This window comes from Spea bombifrons, chromosome 5, assembly GCF_027358695.1.
Source record: "Spea bombifrons isolate aSpeBom1 chromosome 5, aSpeBom1.2.pri, whole genome shotgun sequence".
Classification (NCBI taxonomy): domain Eukaryota; kingdom Metazoa; phylum Chordata; class Amphibia; order Anura; family Pelobatidae; genus Spea; species Spea bombifrons.
This window is the reverse complement of record NC_071091.1, coordinates 87,297,039-87,307,587: the sequence shown is the minus strand read 5'-3', so window position 1 is coordinate 87,307,587 and position 10,549 is coordinate 87,297,039. Positions and strand designations below refer to the sequence as shown.

General features: G+C 36.7%; 1 protein-coding gene across 1 annotated transcript; it reads right to left on the bottom strand.

The window, feature by feature from the left end:
- Window positions 1-5,367: 5,367 nt before the first annotated feature.
- On the bottom strand, window positions 5,368-7,759 carry BHLHE22 (basic helix-loop-helix family member e22). Its single transcript, XM_053468049.1, has one exon. The coding sequence runs from the start codon at window positions 7,268-7,270 to the stop codon at window positions 6,374-6,376; it is 897 nt and encodes a 298-aa protein (XP_053324024.1). The 5' UTR covers window positions 7,271-7,759; the 3' UTR covers window positions 5,368-6,373.
- Window positions 7,760-10,549: the final 2,790 nt, after the last annotated feature.

Below are 10,549 nucleotides of genomic sequence, written 5' to 3'. Positions count from 1 at the left end.
ATATATATAGATATATATATCTATATATATAGCCCCATGCACCATTCATTGATATCACTGCATTTAACCATTACTTTAATCATGGCTGCATTCTCCCCATTTTCAATTGCAATATAGTCCATATTACAGTTTGCAAGTCCTTTCCTTACTCATTTAAACACAATGTCAGATGTTTCAGTTCTCTAACAATTAATTACCCACCAAATTTGTATCTAGCAGAGATTATAATCTGTGTGATTATAATCCCTTCAAATCAAGGGGTCCAGATATTGAGTTAACTCTTTGAATGCCAGGGCAAGACCAACCCAACTCGTATGGCACACCAAACATTTACAGTTAAATCAGTATAGAAATGTTTAATTTATCATATCACCTATGTTATAGAAGTTTGATCTTGGTCAGATTAGTAGTTACTAGTGTGAGTTTGTACACTGTGGTGTTTAATTGTGTTGAATGTATTCATGTGAATGATCAAATGTTAATTCTAATATATGGATTATCTGGATTTTCTATGATATTTGTTAGAATTGTGGCTTCATGTGCCAAATCAAGCTCAGTAAATATATAATATTGAAAAGTTATTCTACATGATTTTAAAATAATAAAATAATGGAATGTTACTCTGGATTAGCGATTTAAATAAAATCGGAACATTAAAATGGTCTACAGTAATGAATCCAAGTGACGACAGCAATTATGTTCATTATAACATATAAAACATGCAGATCAACCTTTTTTTCTTTTGTGTCAAGGGTCAAATCTCTGATTTAGTCGTTTTTCTAAAAAAAAAAATGTATGTTGCTAAAGGTGAAACTGTGCTTTAGAATGACCTCTTCTCTTTCTCTGCTGCATAGTTTTGGGTGTTTTTACTGATAATTGGGCTGTAGAATATTATCTAAGGTACAACCCATTGTTTAATAGATAAACCCCTTTGTGGGTATATTTCACCTGGCGATGCTACTGCATATTTCCATTAACCTACTCCATGATAAGGTGCATAAATGAATGTTAAAAATAAGCAGTAACATTCCTGACACAGGTCATAAATTTCTCTCATACTTTATTAACGGTCTTGGGACTAAGGACACAAAGACAAGGGTAACTAGCTTTCATGGGAGCGTATTAACTCGTTAATGGTCAGGGTGTAAAAAGAGCCAGCGATTCACTACAGTAAAATTATGTTATGTACATACATAGTCAATCAAGGATTTTAACTTGTTTGGGAAATAGGCAAAGTGTCTGAAGTAGATCATATTTAAAGTGCCCATACATTCGAATTGATGGCAATAAAAATAAGACATTTTGCTAGAATGAGAAAGAACATGAATTGTTGGGGGAAAAACTATAGTTTTGGAAAGAGTCATCGTCACAGTAAGTGGAGAACAAATATTTGTATTAAGAGCGTGTGGGTAATTTTGAATTGCTTTTAACAGATCACTGCATAGTTCTTGATAATTCACTATTTAATATTATAAATTACCTATTTGGGGTTGTGGAAACTCTGTGGCCTTTCTGTATCAATTGAAATATCAGGGACATTTCCAGTAGTGCGACGAACATCTCTCTGAGTTACCTCTGTGGCACTCATAAGGTTAAAGACTGAAAGAAGGACTCTTGAGACTAATTGATGAGCCACTCTAAGAAGAAAACCCCAAGTATCTGTAAATTAAATTAAATGACAACTTAGGAGTGGGGGAGGGGGCTGCTGTTTTGGAAGCTAAAAAGTTAATTACCATCACCTTTATTAGACACCAGTCTACAGTATTATATCTTTTTTGACTGCTGGTTCCTCCATACAAAAAAATAAAGTGTTAAAAAAGATTGTACATTAAAAAAAGAGATATATTATTACAATACAGTAATATATCCACTGCAGTATGACATACCTAATTTTGCTGCAGTGGGTATTCTCAAATGACATTGTGATTGACCAAGTTATGTGGGTTATTGTATTTCTGATCTCCTGGAACATATTTACCTTTGACAAAACGCTTAGTCTCTATTGATCGGAATGGATTTTCTGCCATGTGCCTACAAATCATTGATGTTAAAGGAAGTACGAATCTCCCTAACGACTCTATGTATTGTGTAACACATTCTGTTTCCCAGCAATCCACAACATAGTCACAATTATAAAAATCAAAATTCGTTGCATTCGCCAGCCTATGATGCATTTCACACTGCTGCCAACGTTTCAGTCTACTTGTAACATCCCGTTAAATATATAAATTCAATATTAGCATAGGCAACTTCAGGTTAACCATAACTACCGTGTGCTAAAATTCAGATTATGAAAGCAAATATATATCTCTTATATTATATAATGAAACCAAAGCACAGATAAATCTTTGTATAAACATTTTCTGTACTTATGCAGACATGATCACACCATTGCATTTAGGTCAAGTAGTACTCAAAGTGGTAATTCGAGGGTTAACTACTAAACAGTCCAATACTTTAATGAATTCAAATATTCTTCTCAACCATGGATGCTAACATTCTTTCCAGATCAGAAAATTATTTTTCAAATTCTGCAAAGTATAAAATTCCCCTTTTCTAGGGATAATTAGCTACTGTAGCATATAATACGCAAATGAGCCCAGAGCACACCATTAACAGTTAAACCGAGGATTCAATTTAACACAAGATTATATCTTTGGGAAGCAATTTTATTAGGAGAGTCAATGTCACTCATGCTGGGGCAATCACATGCAAGATTTGGAGAGCAGAAAGGACGAGGGGGCACAGTCAGAGGTACATTGGAAAGCGTTTGTTGCAATAGTCATAAATTAGATTGTGGAACAAGAAAAGAATGGAGAAATAATAGAGAAAGAAAAAGTGATTTTATGGATAACGCCATGAAGAAACAAAGTATTGAAAGAACACACAAAAGTATCTGATGAAGGCAGACCAGGGGCACCCAACCAAATGGGGGATACTGCGTAATTTGGAAAGATCTCTTAGCACCCCTTTCTCTGATGCACCCTGAATGATTTTAACACATCCTCTTTTTAAATTGGTGTATTAGGTACATGATGCAGGATCTTTCTACAATACATACAGAATTGCATTATAAAATGTCCTAAGTAAATTCGTAAAAAATATTAAAACATAATCCCTAGTACCTTACACTAACAGTATCCAAATAGTAACTCTCTGTCTGTCCCTGTATCTCTCTCTGTGTGTGTATATATATATATATATATATATCTATATATATCTATATATATATCTATATATATAGATATATATAGATATATATAAATATATACACATGCTATAGAAACTTTTTCACTAATCTGAACACAACTTTGCTATAACAGATAAAAATCATTTAGCGCCGTTTTATCAAATCATGTCATCATTTTTCAGCAGGAACTAACATTGGGCATCTCAAAAAAATGTGAGAAGCTATTTATAGAATTTTAGCAAAAATGACTTCCGTGCATGACTATGATGGAGAAAAAAAAACGAAACTTAACTGGAACGTTTTTTGTTGTTGAAATCATAAGGGAAACGTGAAACCTTCCCTATATATTAACAAGATAACTTTCTACTGTCTGTCTCTATAAATCATTCTAGAGTCCAGTTGTATCCTGAACAGAACTTTCCAGAGTTCTGACCTTCCTTTTCTACACAATGCTTGCCACAAAAAGTTAATAGCCAGGTCTGACAACAATGGAGATTCTTGATTTGGGAAAGGACAGTTCTGTAATGACGAATATTAAGCAGCAAATTTTTCCTAGGATGTTAATTTGGAAGGAAAAAAATGCAGCTGGTTGTTAATTCCTAATCAGAGTGATGGACAGCAGAGACAGAACAATACAAACTAATAGCTGTGTTACTGATCATTTTACCCCTTGATTAAAGACACCCAATTACAACGCAGAACAGTGTCATAATTATGTTCCTTAATCACATCCAGGAGGTTTAATTGCCTTAACGATGTGTTTCATTAAATGAATTTAGGTATTATAGTCGACAGTTTTCATACACAGTTGTTTTCAAATTAACATAATATTAGACATCGTCATGGAAATTGTTTTAATAATCATAATTAGAGGCACCCAGGCTTTGTGTGATAATGCTGAGAGACGGCTCTATATTGGCCTGGGGGCTGCTCACCCCATCCTGGCTGCACAGGCATTCTCAGCCCAGGTTCCTTACACTCAGTACACAGTTCTGACAGCACCAGAAAACTTCTAGATCCATATATATATATCTATATATATAGATATAGATATATATCTATATCTATAGATATAGATATATATCTATATCTATAGATATATATATATGTATATGTAAAACAACTTCTATAATAGGATCCGATTTAACAAAAAATAAATGCCTATAAATAATTACTGCATATATATATAGATAGATAGATAGATAGATAGATAGATAGATAGATAGATACATAGATATATACATTAAAAATTATATATATATATATATAATGTAATAAATGTAATATGAATTTTCTCTGTAATATTTATAAAATATATACATTAAAATTCTGTATATTAAGAAACAATATATAGCCCTTGAATATCTGTATAATTATTTTTTCTCGCTCTGCTGCCCATCACTCTCATTATATATAGTAACTTAAATCGAAACACTTCTAGATTCTGTTACATAAGTATGAATGAAACTCTAAGAATTATAGTTTCACTTCCAGCTACACCCACTTCATACAAAAATTAACTTACTAATAATTTGGTCTGGATACAGCTCATTTCTAGAAGTGATTACAAGAAAGAACAAAAATTAACTATTTCTAGTAAGAATGATAAACATAAACCATTATCGAATAAACTGGTCAGTACTCGGTAGAAGTAATGATTGTGTATATCAGCATAGAATAACCCAATACGGGCTTGAATAGTACAAAATATGCTTGGAAAATACTTTAATATTTCCTAACAGAGGTGGTTATATATAGATTTGGAAATGTGACTGACCTATTTCATGAGAAGATCTTCTTACACAACCATGACCTGTCATGGGTCCATCACCTATCTAACTTGACACTGCAGGCTAGGCATTCACACACCAAGCCATGGCTGTATTTAATCTATTTGAACTTTTTTCTTTAGATTTAATCTTTACAACCGTAATTATTGCTTCATTTTATTATAAAATACGATGTTACATGATCTTAAAAAATATTTGCATTAACAAAGATGACTTTCATATTGCTTAATATCTAAGACAAATATCTTGATTTTGAACAGATTTTCTCCAAAAATTAAAACATATAATTTTGAATTTTTCCTTTCCAAAAGGGGCAAAATATTTTGGCTTCTAAAGACACAGTTGTGTACATGTATTCATTAATAATACACAATAATTCTCCTGTAATTTGTTTTGGATTGGAGCGATTTATTAAAGCTCATTTTAAATACAGTGATGGAGCAACCTCAATTCAAAATGACCTTTCACATGAGCCATGGAGCTCTAAAACATTAACAATCCCACATAAGATTTTTTTCTGCTAAGCATTTAAAACACTTGGCACAAAGTATATCAATGAAATCAGCAGAAAAATCTTAAAAGAATAGTAAAAATGCATCTTACACCCTTTCACCTATAACACAAGATAAATAGTCTTGAAATGGAACAATTATTGGAGAATAATACATATATTACCAATTATTCGCACACAACATTCAGTATGGAAAATTATAAGGAACACATATATTATTTTGTAAAAAAGGAAAAAAAAAATCTGAAGTTCTGTTTTTTCCCCCAAAGTCATTTGCACTCTCATCAAAACTTTGAGCACCGTCATACAAAGTTCAGACACAATAAAAAATACAAATGATTTATATTCTGGCAATGTATTGTCTTTTTTTAAATTAAATAAGTCTATATTTCAAGTGTTTTCCTGGCTCAGAACCGTTACCATTTTCAAGTGCTATAATCTGATTTATGAGAAAATCAGTCCATTTTAAATTATTATGATTTCCTAATATTCTTAGCGCTCACTTAAGGAAGAGCAGCGTTTTGTAACATAAATAATTAAATCAAATCCTGTACGATGGAGTCATTTGTCTCAATTTACAAGGATTTGGGATCCAAATGTTTGGGGGCTTGTTGGTGGCATGTCAAAAAAAAAATGTGCAACATAAAAGACAGCCAAAAAAAATAATAACCAACAAAAAAGAAAAAGTGGGGAAATTCATCAATGGAACCCAGGGACAGCTGAAGAGAGAGATGGTTCTGGGACCACCTCGTGTACCTGTCCCCTTGGAGTGGTCGCCTAGTCTTACTGTGTTAAGTCCAAGACAGCAGGTAAAGTGTACCAGGTTTGGAGAATTCCGAAGTCTCACTAATTCCTCTTCTTAGAAGGGTTTTTTTGTTGTGGTTAAGGCTTCTCCGTACACTGCTTGCACAGGCTGGAGGACACGCTGTTGAAAATGGCACATTTGTCCGGACAAGCGCTAGCCGTCGGTAGCCCGGTGCTGAACGGGTAGCCCGCTGTGGCCGCCGCCTGCTCGTAGGCTCCTAGTGCCGGGTGCAAAGCAACAGCAGCCGCTGCGGCAGCAGCAGCAGAGTTTGGTATAGAGGCAGCTGAGATGGCCTGACCCTGGTTCAGATAAGCCACCAGTCGCCTCATCTCCTCCAGCGCCTGGGCTTGCATGAGGATGTAGTTTTTGGCCAGCAGGAGAGTAGCGATCTTGGACAGTTTTCTGACCGAAGGGCTGTGTGCGTAGGGGATGACAGCCCGGAGCTCGTCTAGGGCATCGTTGAGATCGTGCATGCGCCTCCTCTCCCGGGCGTTGATGTTCAACCTCAGGGCTCTCTGCTCCTTGGACTTCTTGGTTGTCCCTGGACCACAGGGCGCGTCTGACTTCATCCCCGCCTGGGAGGCCCTATGGTCCCCCGTCCTCAGTACGAGATCACACCGTCCATCGCTGTCATCATCGGGGCTTTGGTCCTCTCCCCCGCTGCTCTCTGCTACCGACACCCTGCCGGTGCTCTCTCCGTACTTGGCACACATGCTGGCGGCAGCCAGAGCCAGCGAGTCATTCGTTCCCCCTACGACTCCACCACCTGCGCCTAGTGCCCCAGAGGGGGTTTGGTGATGCCGCAGCAGGTCTGAGTGGTCCGGACCTTCATAGAGGTGCAACGGGGATCTCTCTCCTTGATGGGACAAGTCCAGACCCTGAGGGGATCGGAAGGCAGATTCCATCCTCTTTGCAGAGACGCTCAGGCTCTTGTGGAACAAGTCCTCTTCTGCCAGGTTCAGCGCCCTCTCCATGCCCCGCACTCTTCCAAACCTCCGCTCGTCACTGCGCTCCAAAGTCCTCTTTTATGACAATGATCACAATGAAACAATTCACAGCTAACTAATTCTCGCTCTTCATGGGCTGCTGCTGTCCTTCTTCACTTGAAGTTGTTTGTTTTGTTGAAATGATCTGTCCCCCTAGTCCTGGGCGTCTCAGCTCCAGCCTGGTGTAATATGTTCAGGCATTCTGAGATGAAACAAGCTCTTGCACCGTTTATCTTGCTTGGATTCACCTTCAAGAGATTTCCGGAGCCATCAAGCAGCGGCAGTCACAGACGGGGGAGTCTTTTACATCATTATCTCTGAGTAGGTTATTATGAGGAAGACTCGCCTGTTGGGACAGAGCTTTCTACCCAATCAGGTTAACGTTTTAATTAATGGGATTAAAACGGTAACAAACAATCCCAGGCGTTATCTGGCCCAGACTCTGAACACTTTCATTTCCCTGCTCTGAAGACAGACAGTAGCAAGAGCTTTATAAAAGGCGCCTGCTCCATTATTCTCCGTGCCATCTGTATACACATCCTAACGCATATGTTTGCAAGACGTTGTGTCCTGTTAGAAACCCAACAACTGCCTTTAGCTTGACATGTGTGGCGACTTTCACTCATCAATGAACACAGTCAAAGCCCTACTTAAGATCTGAGGGTGTTCTTTGCCTCCTTCAGCAAACAGCAGAAATGCAATGCAGTTTTTTTTTTCTCCCCGGGCTGCCAGCAAAATAAATGTGTGTTATCAGTGTATGTGTCAGGGGTTATATATATATATATACAGGAGGTCCAGCGTATATCTCTGTGTGAAATGCTCTGGAGTCTAGCAGACAACTTACTTATTCCTCCTATTTATGATGAACTGGGCTGACTGCTTTTAAGATGCTCAGCGTTATTTGGAAGCAATGAAGTTTGCAATTCATGAAAGCTTAGAACTTTTAAGCCCACTATTATACACACAACATCTACAACATCTAATGGCCGGGGACACGTTTCCTAAATTTACGTTGCTACACTACTTTATTTATTGGACCTGATGTGAAATAACTAATGAAAGTAGAGGATTTTATACATTGGACCAGATGGAAATAAGTCACAGAAGTAGAGAATTTAATGTATTGGCCCTAATGGTAAATAACTAATGGAGGTAGAGAATTTTATACATTGGACCTGATGGAAATAAGTCGCAGAACTAGAGGATTTAATGTATTGGACCTGAATGGTAGATAAATCATGGAATTAGAGAATTTAACGTATTGGACCTGAAGTTAACCAATGTATCTGAAGGCTAACTTGTGATTTAAGAGGCATTTCAACATACAACAAACATGTTTCCAGGACTTGGGTTCTAGAAAACTGAAATGAATCCAAACCATAATCTCAGTCATATAATTAACCCTTTAAATCTAGCTCATGTTCTAAATCATGTTCTACCTATGTATAGCAGCATCCACATATGATGTACCAATTCATACAATTCACCAAAAATAATTATCTCTCAGCACAGACTGATGAAGCACCTCCTGTTTAAGTCCAATCTTCACACAATGTCCTTAGCAGCAGGTTCTTGTATCTGTGACATCTGTAAAAACAATATTTCCCAACACATCAGTAAATCATTATTATGTGGAAGAATCACTGAAGGCAATACTATTTTTTTTTTTGTTTCTCTGGTTTCATTAAAAAGCTTTTAATTGTGTCTTTCAGAGTTGGCCCCAGGTGTTGGACTCCTTTCATTACATTTGCTCTAATGTGATGAAATTCTAATTCTCTCCTTACCATATGGTTAAATTTCCCAACTGAGAATTAGTTGAAAAAGGAGAAATAATCTATTAATCTATGTAATAGATTCACAAATGAGGTTTGCCACAGAACCTGTTTTTTTTTTTGAATGGTGACAGAAGAACAGTTGGGTGCCTTTCATATGGCACATCGCCCTGTAGTAGTAACAACAGAGGCACTTTACCTGAGTACTGCAATATATGTAACTCTTTATATGCCAGGAGAAATGATTATCCTACAGCAAGGCTTTTGGAAATAGAATAACACATTAGACATGGATTTGCAGAAATGGCAAGAATGCGACAATTCTTATGAGATCTGGCAGGTAAACGGAGAAGAATGAAATGGCAAGTCTTTATACAGAGCGCAAGGACATTATCTATTTGCCTAAAATGTTCAGTATTATTAGTACAGTTACTACAATTAATGTTATAATATTTGCTATTACTTCCACCATAATCAATCTGGCAGCATTTAGATACACGAAGTTAATCCTATAAAACCTGCACATTTTAACCCGTTGAATCTGGTGTTTTTGATGATTTCTGACACATATCAACTAAATTACTTACTAAATTACCATTTCAGGGTAAGTGTTTTCTAATTAGCAAACCCCAGTCATTACTGATGAGATGCTAATCAATGAGCTTTACAAAGTCGTTATTATGTGCATAGCCTATTAGCACAGTGTCCAAAAAGTAATTATGTGACTTTTTAGATGGCAATCATTTGTATTGTGTAAAATAGAAGTATATATACAGTGATCGAAGCATATGCTGGCTCTGCTGGTTCAGTGAGGTTGGTTGCTGCTCTTATGCCATGCTGACATGAAACTCAGTTAATCTTTTGGTTCTGATGGGCACTATGGAGTGTTTCATTCATCCAGCAATTACCTGCTGCCTGTTCACTTCTGCGAGGAGATGAATGTGTCATTAGGCAATGCAAAATTAGAAACATTTCATCATTTTAAGGGAGAATAAAAAACGAGGGTTTAGTTGTGTGAATGATGTACTGCTGCTATTGAGATGTGCCCAGTTCTGTAATAGACAGTTGTCTGATAAGCAACTTGGAATGACTATAGACAATTTATACAGGTAGACAATACATGAGCACTACTGTCCATTACAAGAGCAGGCCCTACCTGTCATTCATCACGATTCCGATGCTTGTACATCATTTTATGAATAGCTGTTTTAATCTATAAAGGCTGAGAACTGGACCGTGCTAATTATATGCCCTAAATGCTAACGGTGTAAAAACCCAAAACAGCTAATTTTTTTAGAAACATATAATAGAGGGACAGAGAAACACAAAACTATGTGTATGGGGGGAAGAAACTAGTACATGGGCTTTAGAATTTGATGCTTTTCTGGCTTCACTTTATAGCGGAAACTCTTGGCATGCAAAGGGTTAATGGTTTGCAAACCCAGGATGAAAAAAGGGAGCAGACAAAGGGTCAAATGTAAAGTCTAGTTGGTGA

Excerpts from the sequence above, each read along its gene's own strand:
- BHLHE22 (XM_053468049.1), bottom strand. The coding sequence starts at position 7,270 with ATGGAGAGGGCGCTGAACCTGGCAGAAGAGGACTTGTTCCACAAGAGC.